A 23,509-nucleotide genomic window follows, 5' to 3' on the forward strand; every position below is an offset into this window, starting at 1 on the left:
TGTGCAGTGGGGGCATGACAGGTCAAGGCCCACCAGCAGGGCTATCACGGCCCGGTACTGGGCCACGGCCCAGCTGTTGAGAAACCAGGATCTAGACAAACAATCTCATAATTCATGAAGGGTTTTAAATAAATAATTATACCACAAGTAACTCACTTGTACAGGGATCTGAATACATTTCCATCTGATGAACAGCTTTTAAATGATCCTCTTCCATGCAAACTGAATCGTTGTAGAAAGTTTCTATGTGTATTTCTATAAAAAAAGAAAATGATTGATTAATAGAATATATTCAGTGTTTACATTTAAGTTACCTGTTACCATCCACCCAGAGAGGAGAACAGATTCACTAAATGTATAGGCGGTAGATTAATTACTCTGGAGAGTTCAATAAATCATACGCCTACATTTATAAATGAATATATGCTATAAAGACACCATAATATTGAAGGTAACACACACAGGCCTATATATGTACACACAGAGAGACAGTGTTATTTAGAAAGACATTTCTAGACAAAATGAACAGAGATAAATGCATACCGACATAATATAGAAAAGAAATAGGCAAACACCCTGAAGGAAATAAAAACTTCAAAAGTTAAACGATCTTGGAGGGGAAACAAAATAAGCAAATTGGACAGACCCAATATATGTAACAATCTTTACCAACGTACAAAATCTGTGATGTTCCACGAAAGGTGGCAGCCAGAAGACAATGAAAATTGGCTGTGAACACTACAAAGTAGACATAAAAATCTGTAACTACCACGCATTTCCTCAGCTGACACAAAAAAAGGTTGAGGCCAGCAATTATTAAATAATAAAAATGTAGGTGATAATTGTCAAGCCCTTAATGCCAGGTGTGGTAGTAATTAGGGATGCACCTAAATTTCAGCCGCAAAAACATTTTTGGCTATTTCGGTTATTTTGCCTGTTATTTTCGGTAAAATTACTGTGTAGCATGTTTCAAATTTGATGCTAGCCTAGAGCTGCTGTTTAAGTTCATTACTTGACTTACTGTTTTGCATATAATGAGTTTTCTATGACTATACTTCATTTGACTACTTGGTAAAAAAAAAAAAACCTGTTAAAACAATATTAAATATCAATATACTGTATTATTCTTTATTTAGTTCTATGCAACAGAATCAGATTTAAGTAGGAATGCACCGAAATTATAATCTAATTATGCAAAAAAAAACCTAAAAATAAATATTTGAAAAAATACATTTTCAGTTTTCGGCCAAGTGCATCCTGGATTTTCGGGTTCAATTTTGGTCCAGAATTTCCATTTCGGTGCATCACTAGTAGTAATCATATACAAAATTGTGTTTAGATAAGGAAAATGTTTCATCTTAAACTCTCAATCAGTAACATGAAAAATTAAACACTGCTAATTAATTATAAAAATCATAAAGTGGTTGTAGGAGGAAACAATTTTATTTATCAGTTATTTTCTTTCTAAAGCTGACGCGATACATAATAAATAAATTGTATCTACGTTATTTACATACGGCTTAAAATGAAGATAAAGTTTTCACGATTGCATTATCTAATTATATTTTTTACCAAAAATAAATATTATTTTAATTCATCATTTTTTTAATTCTAAGTTTAAAATGAGTTTTATAGCTGTAAACTTACTTGCTTTTGAGTAGAAAATTCAACCCGTAATAATTTTTTTGTTTGTTTGCTGGTCACGTTTTTATCTCTGCCTATTGAAATCCTGGCCGTTACGCGGCCGTCAAACTACGTCATCCACCTAAGGGATGATCTGCGCTGGCGTTTAGCCTTTGTTTTTGGTATAGAAGATTACCGCATGCGCATTGCTTAGTAGACAATGCTGTGTGCATGCGCAGATCATTTGGATTCTCCTGAACACTCTTTTGAGACACGTATAGAGCGGGTGGGACCGCTCTATACGTCACTGTCACAAAGATCAGGAAGTGGATGTGGGGAGGAGTTATTAACATAACGGTATGTTAATATAGAACAATATTATTCTGCAAATAAATAATGAATTTTAAAAATAAAGATAGCGACCTTAATATTGGAACTAGGAAGACTTTGTTACTGTTTACAAGTATCTAAAACGTTACCTTCACTTTAAAGAAGTAAAACCTCCAGCATACAGATAGAAAATGACATACATACAGGGTTGCCATCCAGCGCTATCCAGTGTGCTGAACCTAAAATGGGCCGGCTCCTAACCTTTACATTCCTGCTTTTTAAATAAAGATAGCAAGAGAAAGAAGAAGAATTGATAATAGGAGTAAATTAGAAAGTTGCTTAAAATTGCATGCACTATCTGAATCATGAAAGAAAATATTTGGATCCTGAACAAAATTATGTCAAGACAGGATAACTAGGCAATGGGATGTGTTAAAGACAAAGCAAAAGAGACAATAAAAAGATAAAAAGAACAGTCAGTGAAAAGTGGCAATAAAATTATCCATAATTTGATTAGGAAACAAAATACAAAGAACTAGCATAGAAAATGGAAGATGCATGAAGAGCGCTACATACATGAATTACTTAATTGATAATTCTTTCACTGTTTCTTGTAGCAGAGTGTGGGAATGAATACCATAATTTATGTAAGAACTTACCTGACAAATTCATTTCTTTCATAGTGGCAAGAGTCCATGAGCTAGTGACATATGGGATATACAATCCTACCAGGAGGGGGCAAAGTTTCCCAAACCTCAAATGCCTATTAATACACCTCCCACCTCACTCATAAAGAGGAACAGGATAAATAAAGTGCTTTATATATAAAAAAAAAAATTGTAATCCCAAAAACAATTGGGCGGGTCTCAGGGACTCTTGCCACTATGAAAGAAATTAATTTATCAGGTAAGTTCTTATATAAATTATGTTTTCTTTCATGTAAGTGGCAAGAATCCATGAGCTAGTGACATATGGGATATAATACCCAAGATGTGGAAGTCCACGAGTCACTAAAGAGGGAGGGATAAAATTAAAACAGCTATTTTCGCTGAGAAATTAAATCCAAAAAAATATGTTTTTTTAAAAATTTTAAAAAAACTCAAATCATAGGCACTAGAATCAAACGGAGATAGCTGCCTGAAGAACCTTTCTACCAAAGGCTCCTTACGAAGAAGCAAACACATCAAAATGGTAAAATTTAGCAAATGTATGCAAAGAAGATCAAGTTGCTGCTTTGCAATTTTTTTTTTATTTAGGTACTTAAATAAGGCATACAAATAGCTTAAACATACAAAGTACTTTGCCATGCAATACAAAAAGAGAAATGTACACGTCAGCTTAGGTCTATAAAGGTATGATAAGCCTTTTGCAATATCCATGTATGAAATAGAAACATGAAAAAAAAAACAGTAATAAATGGCAAACTAAAATACACAAAGCCTAATGATAAAAGAACCTTCCATACCAGAACTCACAGGTTACTCTTGGACCTGAAATATGGAAACATGTCACGGAAAGGAAAGGTATAATGAAGTGAGGAGACCACTCTTGGATTTCACAATAGTAACCTCAGTTTTTGTGTTTATTTATTTTTTTGAAAGATGGTGGTATCATCTGTAGATGTGCATATTAAAGGAGAGATAGAAATGAACTGTATGAGCCACTTTTGCTCTTGAGCCCGCTCTACTTTTATGACAAATATATTATTTGGGTGGAGGATACACTATGCATGAAATGAGACACATAGGAGATTATAATTGCTTGGGATCTGTATAGTATAGTTGGAACATTTTATGGTGTTGAGGGAAAAATACTAATCTGAAGTTATGTGAATCAGAGTACTTATAAACAATAAATTAACTAGGAAAAAGAGTAAAGCTGCTCTCAAATAAAACAAGGGTCTCAACTGAAATTAATTAGAATGAGAGCCCTCCCTCTATATGTTGAAATAAGAATGTAGAGAATTTTGTCTCCCCTTAGCATAAATACAATATGATAAACCCGAGACGATAAGAGGCAACACAATATAATAACAGTTATAACAATGATAATATGCTAAATCAAAGGGCAAGAAAACCTGGTCACATAAATGGCATTTATCCCCAATTAGATGGAACCAAAGTAAATATATAGGAATAGAGGGCTCACCTCCCCGGCCGCAGAAAGCCAGCCCTCCCTGTGAAAATCAAGGATATGTTGAATGACACGTAGCAGAGAAATAAATAGTAATGTTACCTCAAGCATTGTAAACACTGCTAAACATATAGTAAAATCAGGCAGGGAGTGTTGAAAAGCCTCCACAGGGAGTAGATGTGTTCAACACCCTATATCGCAAACATGTAGGTATGCATTTGAAGGGAGAGGGGGAAACGTACACAAAAAAACAAGCCAATATATGCATAAACTGAAAAGCATTTATAGTGTCCTTGTTTGGGCAATAAAACTGATCCATAGCTAGTCCGGGAGCAAATTACAATGGTGTAAGTTGAAATGTTCCGTTACCCAACTCTGGTTTTTGGTGAAGTGTAGAGAGTCCCACATGCTTCAGGATGGTCACCGGGTTTCCCTGAGAACATTGAGAGGCCATTATAGCAGTGGACCTCTGGATATACCGTTGGGGATAGATGCTGAGCAAGGGATCTCTTGTGCTCATAACTCTTGGCCGCATCCGTTGTCGCCAGACTTGAGGAGGGTGCCGCAATGCTGTGTCTGTTAATTGTCTGTGAGATAGCGATACTCCTAATGGCTCCTTGAGGTTCCATGGCTGACTTATCGCCCCCGACAGAAGTCTAGGAGCCGGCTTCCAGATCTGTTTGCTCTACAGCCAGATCTCTCATCTGCCATAATAGTATGATCCAGCTTAGGATCCAAGCTAGGTCCATAAGTAGTTCCAGGGTTGGATGCCATATGCAGCGTCTTGTCAAAGTCAGCGCGGTAATCCATGAGCAAATAGCTCAGCTGCTCCAAAATTATAATAGCACCCTCCATATCAATCCTCTCCGTGGAAGGTAAAGCGGGAATATTGAATAAAGATTGTGCAATTTTGTCAGTGATTAACAAGCTAACACTGCGAGTAACCACAGAGAAGGTGCTCTGCCGGGGGGGTCTAGTGAGAGGCCGTAGCTTCTAATGAGATCCAGGAAGCTTAAACCTGATCCGATGCTGAAGAAAGTAATTTCAATCTGTAGGGTATGCTCTACTGTACATTATATGCTGTAAATCTGCATTTAGTCAGGCTGTAAAATTTAGTTTTTAAGAGGTTTGAGCCCAAGGGTTGGAGCAGTAAGCAAACATGCGACCTGTCATGGCCGCCGCCCGGAAGTTCCCCCCTGCTTTGCAAATTTGATCAACTGAAGCTTCATTCTTGAAAGCCCAAGATGTGGCAACTGATCTTGTAGAATGAGCTGTAATACGCTGAGGCGGAGGCGGCCCGCCTCCAAATAAGGTTTATGAATCAAAAGCTTGAACCAAGATGCCAAGGAAATGGCAGAGGCTTTCTGACCTTTTCTGGAACCAGAAAAAATAACAAAAAGACTAGAAGTCTTTCTGAAATCTTTAGTAGCCTCAACATAATATTTCAAAGCTCTTACCACATCCAAAGAATGTAAATACCTTTCAAGAGACTTTATAGGGGTCTATTTAACAAGGGCTGAATGGCCCCTGTTCCACTTGTTTCCGCGCGAGCCTTTAGGCTCGCCGGAAACAGGAGTTAAGAAGCAACGGTCTTTAGACCAGTGCTCCTAAACCTCTGAGGCGGCGTATAGCAATCCACCCGATCATGTACGATCGGGCTGACTGACACCCCCTGCTAGCGGCCAATTGGCCGCGAATCTGCAGGGGGCGGTATTGCACCAGCAGTTCACAAGAACTGCTGGTGCAATGATAAATGCAGACAGCGTATGCTGTCAGCATTTATCGATGTGCGACAGACATGGTTCGCTATAGCGGATCATGTCCGTCTGCAGATTAATAAATAGACCCCTTAGGATTAGGACACAAGGAAGGAACAATAATTTCTCTAATGATGTAGTTAGAATTCACAACCTTAGGCAAAAATGTAAACAAAGCCTGCAAAACAGCTTTATCTTGATGGAAAATCAGATAAGGAGACTCTTAAGAGAGAGCAGACAATTCAGAAACTCTTCTAGCAGAAGAGATAGACAAAAGAAATAAAACTTTCCAAGAAAGTAGTTTAATATCCAAAGAATGCATAGGCTCAAAAGGAGTAGCCTGCAAAATCTTAAAACCAAATTGAGACTCCAAGGAGGAGAAATTGATTTAATAACAGGCTTGATAAGAATCAAAGCCTGAACAAAACAGTGAATATCAGGAAGCTTAGCAATCTTTCTATGAAAAAGCAGATATTTGTCCTATCAAAGTATTTTCCATCCAAAAAAGTATTTATTGCTAGGGGACTGCGAGTCCCCCCTTGATGATTGACATATGCCACTGCTGTGACATTGTCTGTTTGAAACCGAATATACGATTCTCTGTTTAATAGAGGCCAAGCCTGAAGAGCTCTGAAAATAGCACGGAGTTCTAAGATATAGATTGGTAACCTCGTATCTCGAGGATTCCAAACTCGTTGTGCTGTCAGAGACCCCCAAACTGCTCCACAACCTGAGAGATGTGCATCTGATGTGATCACAGTCCAGGTAGGACAAACAAAGGAGGCCCCTTAAACAATAAGGTGATGATTTAACCACCAAGTCAGAGAGAGTAGAGAGTTGGGATTTTAATATATCAATTGTGATATGAGTATAATCCCTGCACCATTGGTGCCACATGCAAAACTGTAGAGGTCTCATATAAAAACAAACAAAAAGGATTGCGTCCGATGCTGCAATCATGAGACCTAAAATTTACATGCACATAGCCACTAAAGGGAATGATAAGAGACTGAAGGTTTAGACAAGCTAAAACCAATTTCAAACATCTCTTTTCTGTTAGATTCAGTGTCTATGACTCTATCCCTATCTGAAAATCTATTGAGCTAGTACCAAGATATCGTCCAAATAAGGAAACCTTGCAATACCCTCCTCTCTGATTACAGATAGAAGGGCACCTAAAACTATTAAGAATATTCTTGGTGCTGTTGCAAGGCCAAACGGAAGAGCGACAAATTGGTAATGCTTGTTTAGAAAAGAGAATCTCATAAAATGATAGTGATCTGGATGAATCGGATTGTGAAGGTAAGCGTCCTGTAAGTCTATTGTGGACATGAAGTGATTTGGTTTCTTATAAGGCTTGGATTTATTCCAATTTGGAGATGGTCTCCAATTTGAGCCAGAGGCCTTGAGGAAGGCGTGTTTTTCTATTCTCTATTCTGACGAAAGGAACGAAAATGATTGGGAGCTTTAAATTTACCCTTAGATTTCTCGTCTTGGGGCAGAAAAACTCCCTTACCCCCAGTAACAATGGAGATAATAGAATTTAATGGTGAACCAAAAAGATTTTTACCTTGAAAAGAGAGAGATAATAATCTAGTTTTATACACCATGTCAGCATTCCAAGATTTAAGCCATAAAGCTCTTCTAGTTAGAATGGCTAAAGACATGGATTTTACATTTATCTTCTTAACATCAAATATAGCATCACAAATAAAATGATTTGCATGTTGAAGTAAAACAATAATGTTAGATAATTCCGAATCTAAAGACAACTGCTGCGCTAAACTGTCCAACCAACAAATAGAAGCAGCAGCAACATCAGCTATAGATATAACAGGTCTAAGAATATAGCCAGTATGTAAATATGGCCGCCTTGGATAAGATTCAAGCTTCCTATCTAAAGGATTCTTGGCTACAGGACAGGTAAAGGATACAATTTCTTAAACCTAGAAGAACAGTTAAAAGAGAAACCAGGCTTAGACCATTCTTTAAATAGCGCCAGGAATAGGAAATACTTTAGGAGTAATAACAGTAGTCTTAAATACAGAATTTAGACAATTACTAGCTTTATCATCAGGAGATTTAGACTCCTCAATACCCAAAGTAAAAAAAAAACTTCCTTTAAGAGAGAACGAATATATTATAACTTAAATAAAAAAGATTTGTCTATATCAGTCTCTGATGTGGAATCCTCTGAATCAGAGGATACCCCATCAGTAGAGGATACATCAGTATGCTGAAGGTCAGAAATTAAATCACAAACGCCTAGATTTAGAGTTCTGCGGTAGTCGTCAAAACCAGCATTAAGGGGTCCTAACGCTGGTTTTTACCGCCCGCTGGTATTTAGAGTCAATCAGGAAAGGGTCTAACGCTCACTTTCCAGCCGCGACTTTTCCATACCGCAGATCCCCTTACGCCAATTAATGGGATCTTCCTAACGCTTGTATTTAGAGTCTTGGCTGAAGTGAGCGTTAGAACTCTTAACGACAAAACTCCAGCCGCAGAAAAAAGTCAGGAGTGGTCATTAAGGTAGGAAAAATCTGATTGGCTGATTGAATCAGCCAATCAGATTCAAGTTCAATCTGATTGGCTGATCCAATCAGCCAATCAGATTGAGCTCGCATTCTATTGGCTGTTCCGATCAGCCAATAGAATGCAAGCTCAATCTGATTGGCTGATCCAATCAGCCAATCGGATTGAACTTGAATCTGATTGGCTGATTCAATCAGCCAATCAGATTTTTCCTACCTTAATTCCGATTGGCTGATAGAATCCTATCAGCCAATCAGAATTCAAGGGACGCCATCTTGGATGACGTCATTTAAAAGAACCTTCATTCGTTGTTAGTCCGTCGGTGAGGAAGGATGGCTCCGTGTCGGCTGCTTCAAGATGGACCCGCTCCGGATGGAAGAAGATAGAAGATGCCGCCTGGATGAAGATTTTGGACCCTCTGGAGGACCTCTTCTTGCCGGATTGGATGAAGACTTCGGACCCTCTTCTGGACGGATCGGTGATACCCGGCTGGGTGAATACAAGGTAGGGAGATCATCTGGGGCTTAGTGTTAGGTTTTTTAAGGGGGGTTTGGGTGGGTTAGATTAGGGGTATGTGGGTGGTGGGTTGTAATGTTGGGGGGTATTGTATGGGTTTTTTTCAGGCAAAAGAGCTGATTTCTTTGGGGCATGCCCCGCAAAAGGCCCTTTTAAGGGCTGGTAAGGTAATAGAGCTGTTAACTTTTTATTTTAAAATAGGGTAGGGCAATTTTTTATTTTGGGTGGCTTTGTTATTTTTTTAGGGGGCTTAGAGTAGGTGTAATTAGTTTAAAATTCTTGTAATCTTTTTTTATTTTTTGTAATTTAGTGTTTTGTTTTTTTTGTAATTTAGTTTAGTTGATTTAATTGTAGGTAGTTTATTTAATTAATTTATTGATAGTGTAGTGTTAGGTTTAATTGTAACTTAGGTTAGGATTTATTTTACAGGTAATTTTGTAATTATTTTAATTAGATAGCTATTAAATAGTTAATAACTATTTAATAGCTATTGTACCTAGTTAAAATAAATACAAAGTTGCCTGTAAAATAAATATAAATCCTAAAATAGCTACAATATAATTATTCGTTATATTGTAGCTATATTAGGGTTTATTTTACAGGTAAGTATTTAGCTTTAAATAGGATTAATTTATTTAATAAGAAATAATTTAGTTAGATTTAAATTATATTTAACTTAGGGGGGTGTTAGGGTTAGGGTTAGACTTAGCTTTAGGGGTTAATACATTTATTATAGTGGCGGCAAGGTCCGGTCGGAAGATTAGGGGTTAATAAGTGTAGGTAAGGTAGCAGCGACGTTGGGGGGGAAGATTGGGGGTAATAAATATAATGTAGGTGTCAACGACGTTGGGGGCAGCAGATTAGGGGTTCATAGGGATAATGTAGGTTGCGGCAGTGTACGGAGCAGCAGATTAGGGGTTAATAATAAAATGCAGGTGTCAGCGATAGCTGCAGATTAGGGGTTAATAAGTGTAAGATTAGGGGTGTTTAGACTCGGGGTACATGTTAGGGTGTTAGGTGCAGACTTAGAAACTGTTTCCCCATAGGAAACAATGGGGCTGCGTTAGGAGCTGAATGCTGCTTTTTTGCAGGTGTTAGGTTTTTTTTCAGCTCAAACTGCCCCATTGTTTCCTATGGGGGAATCGTGCACGAGCACGTTTTTCAAGCTGGCCGCTACCGTAAGCAATGCTGGTATTGAGAGTTGAAGTGGCAGTAAATTATGCTCTACGCTCCCTTTTTGGAGCCTAACGCAGCCCTTCAGAGAACTCTAAATACCAGCGTTATTTAAAAGGTGCGGGGGAATAAAAACACGCATAGCTAACGCACCCCTTTGGCCGCAAAACTCTAAATCTAGGTGTAAGTTTAGGAAAATGTTGCAAATACCTTTTTATATTTATTTGAAGGAAAAATAGCAGTCAATGCCTTCACTATAGCTGCAGCAATAAAATCTAACATTCCTGCAATAATGCTATGCACATTTAGACTGAGATGGAATAATAGTGTGTGTATTTGTATTCATAGATATATTTAACAATTTGTTAAAACAAGAGCCACATAATTGAGCTGAATAATTAAGATCAGCTTAATTACAACACACATACAGCTAGATTACGAGTTTTGAGCACTATAGGGAAATTAACGACCACCACAAAAGTGGTGGTATTTAACCTCCCTATAGCGCTGCTATTACAGGTTTTGTAAAACCCAGCTTGTGCGGGCAATATGGTTGCGTTGAGCTCCATACCTCACCCAAATATAAGGGGTGTTTTGACGTGCTCGTGCATGATTTCCCCATAGACATCAATGGGGAGAGTCGGCTAAAAAAAAGCCTAACACCTGCAATTGAGGAAACAAAGCTCCATAACGCAGCCCCATTGATGTCTATGGGCAAAGAAAAAGTTACGTTTAAACCTAACACCCTAACATAAAAAACACGTCTAAACACCACTAAATCTGCTGCACCTAACATCGCCCCCACCTACATACAGTTATTAACCCCTAATTTGCTGCCCTTAACATCTCTGCCACCTAAATAAAAATATTAACCCCATATCTGCTGCCCCTAACATCGCCGCCACATACATAGTTATTAACCCCTAATCTGCTGCCCCCAATGTCGCCGCCATTATACTAAAGTTATTATCACCTAAACCTCTGGCCTCCCACATAACTAACACTAAATAAATATATTAACCCTAAACCTAACCCTAACGTAACCCTAAGCATAACCCTAATGTAACCCTAAGCCTAAATCTACCCCTAACCCCCCCTAACTTAAATATAATGAAAATAAATCTAAATTAAAATTACAATTATTACCTAAATAATTCCTATTTAAAACTAAATACTTACCTGTAAAAAAAAAAAAAAAACTAAGCTAGCTACAATATAACTAATAGTTATATTGTATCTATCTTAGGTTTTATTTTTTCTTTCACAGGTAAGTTTGTATTTATTTTAACTAGGTAGACTAGTTAGTAAATAGTTATTTACTAACTACCTAGATAAATAAATACAGTTACCTGTAAAATAAAACCTAACCTGCCTTACACTAAAAACTAACAATACAATAAAATAAAATAAATTTTTAAAATACAATTATCTAAATTACAAAAAAATAAACACTAAATTATACAAAATAAAAAACAAAATTATCAAAAATAAAAATGAATTACTCAATCTAATAGCCCTATCAAAATAAAAAAGCCCACCCAAAATATAAAAAACCCTAGCCTACACTAAACTGCCAATGGCCCTTAAAAGGGCCTTTTGCGGGGCATTGCCTGTAAAAAAAAAAAAAATACAAACACCCCGAACAGTAAAACTCACCACCCACCTAACCAAACCCCCCAAATAAAAACCTATATAAATAAACCTAAGCTAACCATTGCCATGAAAAGGGCATTTGGATGGGCATTGCCCTTAAAAGGGCATTTAGCTCTTTTAAATTGCCCAAACCCTAAGCTAAAAATAAAACCCACCCAATGAACCCTTAAAAAAAACCTAACACTAACCCCCCGACGATCCACTTACAGATTTCGAAGACCGGACATCCATCCTCATCCAGGAGGCAGAAGTCTTCAGCCAAGCGGGCAGAAGTCCTCATCGAAGCCGGCAGAAGTTTTCATCCAAGCGGGCAGAAGTCTTCATCCAGACGGCATCTTCTATCTTCATCCATCCGGTGCGGAGTGGGTCCATCTTCAAGACATCCTGCGCGGAGCATCCTCTTCTTCCAATCGCTGCTGTAGAATGAAGTTTTCCTTTTAAGTGACGTCATCCAAGATGGCATCCCTTACATTTCAATTGGCTGATAGAATTCTATCAGCCAATAGGAATTAAAGGTAAAAAATCCTATTGGCTGTTGCAATCAGCCAATAGGATTGAGCTTGCATTCTATTGGCTATTCCAATCAGCCAATAGAATGTGAGCGCAATCCTATTGACTGATTGCAACAGCCAATAGGATTTTTTCACCTTTAATTCCTATTGGCTGATAGAATTCTATCAGCCAATCGGAATGCAAGGGACGCCATCTTGGATGACGTCACTTAAAAGGGAAACTTCATTCTACAGCAGCGATCAGAAGAAGAGGATTCTCCGCGTCCGGATGTCTTGAAGATAGACCTCTGCGCCTGATGGATGAAGATAGAAGATGCCGTCTGGATGAAGACTTCTGCCCGCTTGGATGAAGACTTCTGCCGCCTGGATGAGGATGGATGTCCGGTCTTCGAAAACTGTAAGTAGATCATCGGGGGTTAGTGTTAGGTTTTTTTAAGGGTTTATTGGGTGGGTTTTATTTATTTTTAGCTTAGGGTTTGGGCAATGTAAAAGAGCTAAATGTCCTTTTAAGGGCAATGCCCATACAAATGCCCTTTTCAGGGCAATGGTTAGCTTAGGTTTATTTAGATGTGGGTGATAGGTTTTACATTTGGGGGGTTGTTTGTATTTTTTTTTTAACAAGTAAAAGATGATTTCTTTGGGGCAATGCCCCGCAAAAGGTCCTTTTAAGGGCCATCGGCAGCTTAGTGTAGACTAGGTTTTTTTTTTATTTTGATAGGGCAATTAGATTAGGAGTAATTTGTTTTTATTTTTGTGTAATTTAGTGTTTTATTTTTTTTGTAATTTAGATAACTGAATTTTATTAATTTAATTTATTTTATTGTAATGTTGGGTATTAGTGTAAGGCAGGTTAGGTTTTATTTTACAGGTAAGTTTGTATTTATTTTAACTAGGTAGCTAGTAAATAGTTAGTAACTATTTACTAACTAGTCTACCTAGTTAAAAAAAATACAAACTTACCTGTGAAATAAAAATAAAACCTAAGATAGATACAATATAACTATAAGTTATATTGTAGCTAGCTTATGTTTTTTTTTTACAGGTAAGTATTTAGTTTTAAATAGGAATTATTTAGGTAATAATTTAAGTTTTATTTAGATTGATTTTAATTATATTTAAGTTAGGGGGTGTTAGGGTTAGATTTAGGTTTACGTTAGGTTTAGGGGTTAATATATTTAGTGATGTGGGAGGCCAGAGGTTTAGGGGTTAATAGTTTTATTGTATTATATTTCGTTGTGGGGGGCTTGCGGTTTAGTGGTTAATAGGTTTATTATAGCGGCAGTGTTTTGGTGGACGGCAGATTAGGGGTTAATAATATTTAAATCGTGTTTGCCATGCGGGAGGGTGGTGGTTTAGGGGTTAATAGGTTTATTATAGTGGTGACGATGTCGGGGAGCAGTGGAATAGGGGTTAATACATTTTTTAAGTTGCAGCGATGTCCGGAGCCGCAGATTAGGGGTTAATATTTTTATTTTAGTATTTGCGATGCGGGCGGCCTTGGTTTAGGGGTTAATAGGTAGTTTATGGGTGTTAGTGTACTTTTTAGTTATGAGTTTTATGCTACATCTTTGTAACGTAAAACTCATAACTACTGACTTTAGATGGCGGTACGAATCTTGTCAGTATAGGGTGTACGCCTCACAGCAAAACTTGTAATATCGACGCTATGAAAGTCCCATTGAATAAGGATTTTTTTAAAAGTGCGGTACTGACGTTGCGTGACGGCCAAAATGGTGTGCGGTACACCTATACCTGCAAGACTTGTAATAGCGGCGTTAGGGAAAAAGCAGTTATGAAGCATAACAATGCTTTTTCACTCATTACGTCAAACTTGTAATCTAGCTGATACTTAGCTTTGTTAAATACCTGTTTAGGCAACTCAAATCCTATGGTAACATCAGAGGCAGGTTCAGTTTGAGACATAATTGCAAAAAACTAAATTTGAATAAATAAATTAATTCTGCAAATTATCCATGCTCCTATATATGATATATATATAACATGCTTGAGAGAATGGGAAACACAGTGAAAAAAAATATCAAAAAAGAAAACGGATTCATAAAATGCTGTATGAAAACTCTCTAAGGGGGGTAGTTATCAAGCCGTCTACTTTTCTGGCTTCGCCGGCCCAATACGTCCGCCTAAGCTCGCCTACCTTCGCCGCCACGGACCTTGAATACGTTCGCCTAAGTTATCAAATAAAGCTGTCAAAAAGCCGCGGGGCGATGAGCAGCGGACTGTGACAGTTATCACTCATCCGATCTCGCTGCTCTTCGGCTTTTTCCCAGCTTTATTGCTAGCCTGTCACTAAGCACCCACACTAAACTACACTGTTCTATCCCTATACCGGCGCCCCCGGAGCCTCCCGCAACTAAATAAATTTACTAACCCCTAAACCGCCGCTCCTAGACCCTGCCGCAACTCTTATAAATGTATTAACCCCTAAACCGCCGCTCCTAGACCCTGCCGCAACTCTTATAAATGTATTAACCCCTAAACCGCCGCTCCTAGACCCTGCCGCAACTCTTATAAATGTATTAACCCCTAAACCGCCGCTCCTAGACCCTGCCGCAACTCTTATAAATGTATTAACCCCTAAACCGCCGCTCCCGGAGCCCACCGCCACCTACAATATACCTAGTAACCCCTATCCTGCCCCCCCTATACCGTCGCCCTCTATAATAAAATTATTAACCCCTATCCTGCTGATCCCGCACCTCGCCGCAACTAAATAAATAGTTTAACCCCTAAACCGCCGCTCCCTATATTAAACCTATTAACCCCTATCATGCCCCCCCTACACCGTCGCCACCTATAATTAATTTATTAACCCCTATCCTGCCCCCCACTACGACGCCGCCACTGTAATAAATTTATTAACCCCTAAACCTAAGTCTAACACTAACCCTAACGCCCCCCTAACTTAAATATTAATTAAATCTAAATAATATTTATATTATGAACTAAATTAATCCTATTTAAAACTAAATACTTACCTGTAAAATAAACCCTAATATAGCTACAATATAAATAATAATTATATTGTAGCTATCTTAGGATTTATATTTATTTTACAGGTAACTTTGTATTTATTTTAGCTAGTTAGAATAGTTATTAAATAGTTAACTATTTAATAACTACCTAGCTAAAAGAAATACAAAATTACCTGTAAAATAAATCCTAACCTAAGTTACAATTAAACCTAATACTACACTATCATTAAATTAATTAAATAAACTACCTACAAATAACTACAATTAAATACAATTACATCAACTAACTAAAGTACAAAAAATAAAAAAAGCTAAGTTACAGAAAATAAAAAAATAAGTTACAAACATTTTACAAATATTACAACAATTTTAAGCTACTTACACCTAATCTAAGCCCCCTAATAAAATAACAAACCCCCCCAAAATAAAAAAATGCCCTACCCTATTGTAATTTAAATAAAGTTCAACGCTCGTTTACCTTACCAGCCCTTAAAAGGGCCATTTGTGGGGGCATGCCCCCAAAAGTTCAGCTCATTTGCCTGTAAATGAAAAATACAACCCCCCCAACATTAAAACCCACCACCCACATACCCCTAATCTAACCCAAACCCCCCTTACAAAAACCTAACACTAATCCCCTGAAGATCATCCTACCTTGAGTCGTCTTCACTCAGCCGAGCAGCGATGGAACCCAAGTGGACATCCGAACCGGCAGAAGTGATCATCCAAGGGGCGCTGAAGAAATCTTCCATCCGATGAAGTCATCATCCAGGCGGCGCTGAAGAAGTCTTCGATCCGGGCGATGTCATCTTCCAAGCCGGGTCTTGAATCTTCCTTCCGCCGCCGCGGAACATCCTTCTTCACCGACGGACTACGACGAATGAAGGCTCCTTTAAGGGACGTCATCCAAGATGGCGTCCCCTCAATTCCGATTGGCTGATAGGATTCTATCAGCCAATTGGAATTAAGGTAGGAAAAATCTGATTGGCTGATTCCATCAGCCAATCAGATTCAAGTTCAATCCGATTGGCTGATCCAATCAGCCAAACAGATTGAGCTCGCATTCTATTGGCTGTTCCGATCAGCCAATAGAATGCGAGCTCTATCTGATTGGCTGATTGGATCAGCCAATCGGATTGAACTTGAATCTGATTGGCTGATGGAATCAGCCAATCAGATTTTTCCTACCTTAATTCCGATTGGCTGATAGAATCCTATCAGCCAATCGGAATTGAGGGGACGCCATCTTGGATGACGTCCCTTAAAGGAGCCTTCATTCGTCGTAGTCCGTCGGTGAAGAAGGATGTTCCGCGGCGGCGGAAGGAAGATTCAAGACCCGGCTTGGAAGATGACATCGCCTGGATCGAAGACTTCTTCAGTGCCGCCTGGATGATGACTTCATCGGATGGAAGATTTCTTCAGCGCCCCTTGGATGATCACTTCTGCCGGTCCGGATGTCCACTTGGGTTCCATCGCTGCTCGGCTGAGTGAAGACGACTCAAGGTAGGATGATCTTCAGGGGATTAGTGTTAGGTTTTTGTAAGGGGGGTTTGGGTTAGATTAGGGGTATGTGGGTGGTGGGTTTTAATGTTGGGGGGGGGTTGTATTTTTCATTTACAGGCAAAAGAGCTGAACTTTTGGGGGCATGCCCCCACAAATGGCCCTTTTAAGGGCTGGTAAGGTAAACGAGCGTTGAACTTTATTTAATTTACAATAGGGTAGGGCATTTTTTTTATTTTGGGGGGGTTTGTTATTTTATTAGGGGGCTTAGATTAGGTGTAAGTAGCATAAAATTGTTGTAATATTTGTAAAATGTTTGTAACTTATTTTTTTATTTTCTGTAACTTAGCTTTTTTTATTTTTTGTACTTTAGTTAGTTGATGTAATTGTATTTAATTGTAGTTATTTGTAGGTAGTTTATTTAATTAATTTAATGATAGTGTAGTATTAGGTTTAATTGTAACTTAGGTTAGGATTTATTTTACAGGTAATTTTGTATTTCTTTTAGCTAGGTAGTTATTAAATAGTTAATAACTATTTAATAACTATTCTAACTAGCTAACATAAATACAAAGTTACCTGTAAAATAAATATAAATCTTAAAATAGCTACAATGTAATTATTATTTATATTGTAGCTATATTAGGGTTTATTTTACAGGTAAGTATTTAGTTTTAAATAGGAATAATATATTAAAGTATAGTGTAGTGTTAGGTGGAATTGTAACTTAGGTTAGTTTTTATTTTACAGGTAAATTTCTCTTTATTTTAGCTAGGTAAGCTATTAAATAGTTAATATCTATTTAATAGCTATTGTACCAAGTTAAAATAAATGCAAAGTTGCCTGTAAAATAAAAATAAATCCTAAGATAGCTACAATATAATTATTATTTATATTGTAGCTATATTAGGGTTTATTTTACAGGTAAGCATTTAGTTTTAAATAGGATTAATGTAGTTAATAATAGAAATATTATTTAGATTTATTTAATTAATATTTAAGTAAAGGGGGCATTAGGGTTAGTGTTAGACTTAGGTTTAGGGGTTAATAACGTTATTATAGAGGGCGGCGGTATAGGGGGGCAGGATAGGGGTTAATAGGTATAATGTAGGTGGCGGTGGGCTCCGGGAGCGGCGGTTTAGGGGTTAATACATTTATTATAGTTGCGGTGGGCTCCGGGAGGCGGCGGTTTAGGGGTTAATATGTATAGAGTAGCTTGCGGTGGGCTCCGGGAGCGGCGGTTTAGGGGGTAATAACTTTATTTAGATGCGGCGGTGTAGGGGGGACAGATTAGGGGTGTTTAGACTCGGGGTACATGTTAGGGTGTTAGGTGCAGACATCTCCCATAGGAATGAATGGGATGTCTGTCAGCAGCGAACTTGTACTTTCGCTATGGTCAGACTCCCATTGATTCCTATGGGATCCGCCGCCTCCAGGCTGGAGCTTTGAAAACCAGGTACGCTGGGCCGTAAAAGTGCCGAGCGTACCTGCTAGTTTTTTGATAACTAGCAAAAGTAGTGAGATTGTGCCGCACAAAAGTAGTGAGATTGTGTGCGGAACATCTGGAGTGACGTAAGAATCGATCTGTGTCGGACTGAGTCCGGCGGATCGAAGCTTACGTCACAAAATTCTACTTTTGCCGGTCTCGAGCCTTTGATAACTAAGGCGTATCAGCTTCGACACAAATACGCTGCGGAATTCCAGCGTATTTGAGGTTGACGGCTTGATAACTAGGCCCCTAAGTGTTTTCTGAGAACACTGAATGAGCTAGGGGCAGAGCTTATAACTGCAATTTTAGCGGGAAATTTTTGGCACCAACAAAATGGCACACAATGATGACACATCACCCTATGACATAAATAGCATCATCACATGCGCAACATGCCGAGCTGAAGAGGATTTCTAATACACCTATCACTCTAAAAAGCAGGTAAGAATTTTGATTGTATATACAAAAAAACAAAATGTACCAAAATAAAGCCTAATGGATACTTCTATTATAGCTGCATAAAATGTGATTATCAACATTCCATGAGACTAACATAATACTTAGCATTCTAATTTATAAATTACTAGCTCCAAAAAAGAAAACCCTGTATGTTTCACAGACTCTACCAACCATGACAAATATTTAGCCACAAATAGTCGCTAAAAACAGCACTGAATTACTGACTCAAGGCATGTATACAAAAATATATAACAACTTTACTTAAAAAGTGTCCAATCCATAGCTGAGAGTGTCTTATATAATAAAAGTATATACTTAACGTGTAAGACACCCATCTACATATAGCAGCCAAACAAGTACTGAAACATATCAGTAGAGGTAATGGTAGAGGAGTATAATGTCGATCTGTAAAGGGAGGCAGCAGATGAATCCCTGCTACCGAATTTACAGAGAGCCCTAGAAAAGATTTCCCATAGGTGAAAACATGGTATCATCAGGCAATACTCTCTTCCCATCCCTCAGACAAACACTGTACTTAGAGAGGAACCGGGCTTTAATATGCTTAGAAGCGCCTATCACAGAAGAAATCAAGCACATCATGCTTCACCACCTTCTAAGGAGGCAAAGTTTGCAAAACTGAGGTATGAGTGAGGTGGGAGGTGTATTTATAGACATTTGAGGTTTGCGATACTTTGCCCCCTCCTGGTAGGAATGTATATCCCATACGTCACTAGCTCATGGACTCTTGCCACTTACATGAAAGAAAGATACTTCTTCAATAATACAGTAAATTAAATATTCTCATTACCCATGATGTTTTACTTACGGTATTAAAATGTTAAAGCAAATAAAACTGGGGATACAGATAATATAGATAAAAGGTTATTAAATAAGTATTGTTGGACCACATGGAACAGTTAATTATGCAATGTGCCAAACCTTATTAATATATGGGGCTGATTAAAATCCATTAAAAAAAAGTTTATCTAATGATTTTTCATTATTAAAGCCTAAGGGTATTTTAGTAGCCAAATTATTTGAGAAGCTTTTCTAAAGTATTGTGATTGACCCTGTAGTTATCTACAGATGTAGATGATCTCTGAGGAAGTGCATGCACAAAACGCATCAGATCAGAGGAGTTACCATATGAACTGTATGCTAACAAAGAAATAAACGTCTGCTGTTGATTTGAACTACGTTGGGTTTCAGCTTTCCTTGTTATTGATCCTGTAGGTAGGAATGAGAAGACAACCTGCTATAAAAAGTTGATGCTATTGTAAGGAGGCACTGCCATATAGTTACATACAATACACACAGACAATTACACAGATAATGATCTGCAGACCATTTCCCACAAGTAATGGTACAGAGACAGTCACACATAGAAAAGAAACAGAAAACTATTCATAGACAACAACATAGAGCCATTTACACACTGACAAATGCAGACAGACACAGTTACTTATATACTCTGATATTATTCTATATACTTACTAATATCTGTATCTTCACCTGTTTTCTCTGCTTGAGCTTCTTGTTGTTTTATTACACTGGATTCCTCTATTTCCTCAATGCTTTCTGCATTTCTGCCATCTGTACAAGCCATGTCATTTATATTTTTATTTGAAGTAATTCAAATGTTTATTTCACAAATCTGTCTGATGTTGAAAGTAAATTTACATAGAGGGCTGGAAAAATAGAACTATAGGTTCTCAGCTGGGGGGGGGTTGAATAGTCAACTCAAGACAAATAGTTACTAGTTCATTCTGTGTTACAAACTGGATTGTAGAAATGTATACAGAGATTATAAATATTTATTTTATATGTCTGTGTGTGTTCTCAAACAGCTTTTATTTATTACCTAGGTTTAACTTTTAAAGGGGCAGTCAACCCCAGAATTGTTGTTGTTTAAAAAGAAAGATAATCCCTTTATTACCCATTCCCCAGTTTTGCATAATCAACACAGTTATATAAATACACTTTTTACCTCTGTAATTACCTTGTATCTAAGCCTCTGCAAACTGCCCCCTTTATTTCAGTGCTTTTCACAGACTTGCTTTTTAGCCAATCAGTGCTGACTCCAGGGTAACTTCACGTGCATGAGCTCAATGTTATCTATATGAAACACATGAACTAATGCCCTCTAGTGGTCAAAATGCATTCAGATTAGAGGCAGTTTGCAAGGTCTACGAAATTAGCATATGAGCCTCTTAGAATTAGCTTTCAACTAAGAATTACCAAGAGAACAAAGCAAAATTGGTGATAAAAGTAAATTGGAAAGTTGTTTAAAATTACATGCCCTATTTAAATCATGAAAGTTTTTTTTTTGGACTTGACTGTCCCTTTAACAAAGAATACATAGAGAACAAAGAAAATTTGTTGATAAAAGAAAATGGGAAAGTTGATTAAAATCGCATGTTCTATCTGAATCATGAAAGTTCAATTTTGACTTTACTGTCCCTTTTAAAAAATAGTATGTAACTGATGTTGGGTTGACTTAAAAATAGTGCTGAAAACAAAATGTAAAGGGACAGTCAAGTCAAAATTAAACTTTCATGATTAAGATAGGGCATACAATTTTAAACAACTTTCCAATTTACTTTTAACAACAAATTTGCTTTGTTCTCTTGGCATTCTTTGTTAAAATTAAACCTAGGTAGGCTCATATGCTAATTTTTAAGTCCTTGAAGGTCGCCTCTTATCTCAGTGCATTTTGACAATTTTTCACAGCTAGACCGCGCTAGTTCATGTGGGCCATATAGATAACATTGTGCAAAGAGGCTTAGATACAGAGGTAAATAGTATATTAATAAAACTGTTTTGGTTATGCAAAACTGGGTGATTGGTAATAAAGGGATTACCAATCTTTTAAAATAATAATTCTGGAGTAGACGTCCCTTTAACAATTTTAACAGAGCATGTACTTTTTAAGACACTTTTAGATTCACTTCTATTATCAAATTGAATTTGTTCTCTTGGTATCGTTTGTTGAAAATAATATGTACATATCCTACACTACTGGCTCGATGGTGAATGTTACTGGCTCACCAGATGTGTTCAGCTAGCTCTCAATAGTGCATGGCTGTTCTAGAGCTGAAAATATGTTAATCATTTTGCAAGGGTTAAATCCACAATTTATCAGGCACTTTTATTTTTTCTTCAACTCTTCAGATTCATTATTTTGCCATTTTTTAAAAAAAAGGGAGAAAACGTATGCATTCTAAATGTTATATCCATGTGGAGACTTTACCTGAATTTTCCTCACCACCATTAAACGCTGAATATCTTTCCATGTGCTGAACAGCTTTCTCCTCTGTCTCCTCTTCTGATTCATCACTAATTGATATTATATCTAGATTTTCATAACCATGATCTGTTAAATAAAAGTTATTAGCATATTTTCTTGTTTACAACAAATATGAAGTTTAATTAAACAAAGTTTAAAGGGATACTAAATCCAAATTATTTCTTTCATGATTCAGATAGAGCATACAAATTTAAGCAACTTTTTAATTTACTCCTATTTATTTTTCTTTGTATCTTTTTTTGAAAAGCAGGAATGAAAGCTACGGAGCCGGCCCAATTTAGGTTCAGCACCTGGGTAGCGCTTGCTGATTGGCGGCTTAAGCTGTGACACGTAAATCGATGCAAAGCAGCTAGAATAGTTTGCAACCTTCACTTCGCGCTGCACCGCCTCGCAGCTTGTCCACACTGTAGTCTGTACCCTGCTATCACTGGTCATGCACAGGGCTGTTACAGAATATATGAATAAAAATTACACTGTGCTCTATATAGCTACCAACAGTCCTGATTTTATTAGAACAAGGCCTTATGTTGGTTGAATTAATAAACTATGAGAAATAATGAAGGTGTGGTGTGTGTGTGTATAGATTCAGGTTCCATTCTTTTATTATGTAGATTATACTGTATATAGCACCTTTATTACTAAGTAACAAAGGACTTGTTTTATAAAAAAAGAAGTGTTTGCAGCATAAAAAAATAAAAATGTTTAGTACATTTTTAAATATAAATAATATTACATGTGTTTAATAAATAATACGTAAAAAACATAAATTATGCTTACCAGATAATATCCTTTCCTTCTGTATGAGGAGAGTCCATGGTTTCATTCCTTACTTGTGGGAATATAGAACCTGGCCACCAGGAGGAGGCAAAAACACCCCAGCCAAAAGCTTAAATACCTCCCCCACTTCCCTCATATCACAGTCATTATGCCAAGGTAACAAGGAACAGTAGGAGAAATATCAGGGTATAAATGGTGCCAGAAGAACAAAACAAAATTAGGTCCACCCATTGGAGAATACGGGCAGGAGCCGTGGACTCTCCTCATACAGAAGGAAATGATCTGGTAAGCATAATTTATGTTTTCCTTCTTAATATGAAGAGAGTCCACGGCTTCATATCTTACTTGTTGGAAACATATACCCAAGCTCCAGAGGACACTGAATGAACGGTAGGCAAAAAAAGGAGACGGACCCTATTCTGAGGGCACCACAGCCTGCAAAACCTTTCTCTCAAAAGCTGCTTCAGCCAAAGCAAAAACGTCAAACTTGTAAAATTTAGAAAAGGTATGTAAGGAGGACCAGGTAGCCGCCCTACAAATCTGATCCATAGAGGCCTCATTCTTGAAGGCCCAAGAGGAAGTCACTGCTCTAGTTGAATGAGCCTTAATCCTCTGAGGAGGCTTATGTCCCACTGTCTCATAAGCTAAGCGAATAATGCTCCTCAATGAAAAGGATAAGGAAGTGAATGCTTCCCAGAATAGACTTCAAACAAAGAAGAAGTCTGTCTAAACTCCTTTGTAGCTTGAAGATAGAA

General features: G+C 37.5%; 1 protein-coding gene across 2 annotated transcripts in view; it reads right to left on the reverse strand.

Moving 5' to 3' along the window:
• Positions 1 to 23,509, reverse strand: part of LOC128638508 (zinc finger protein 879-like) — a 113,132-nt gene that overhangs the window by 53,243 nt on the left and 36,380 nt on the right. Inside the window, exons 4-6 of one of the 2 annotated variants that reach the window (XM_053690506.1) lie at positions 21,921 to 22,043; positions 20,183 to 20,263; positions 157 to 255 (exon numbers count right to left, since the gene is read on the reverse strand). In XM_053690506.1, the coding sequence (XP_053546481.1) occupies positions 157 to 255; positions 20,183 to 20,263; positions 21,921 to 22,043 (303 nt within the window). Of the gene's footprint in view, positions 1 to 156; positions 256 to 20,164; positions 20,264 to 21,920; positions 22,044 to 23,509 lie in introns of both variants that reach the window. The other variant, XM_053690505.1, reaches the window with a different exon arrangement.

The sequence above is a fragment of the Bombina bombina genome, chromosome 8, assembly GCF_027579735.1.
Source record: "Bombina bombina isolate aBomBom1 chromosome 8, aBomBom1.pri, whole genome shotgun sequence".
Taxonomy (NCBI): Eukaryota; Metazoa; Chordata; class Amphibia; order Anura; family Bombinatoridae; genus Bombina; species Bombina bombina.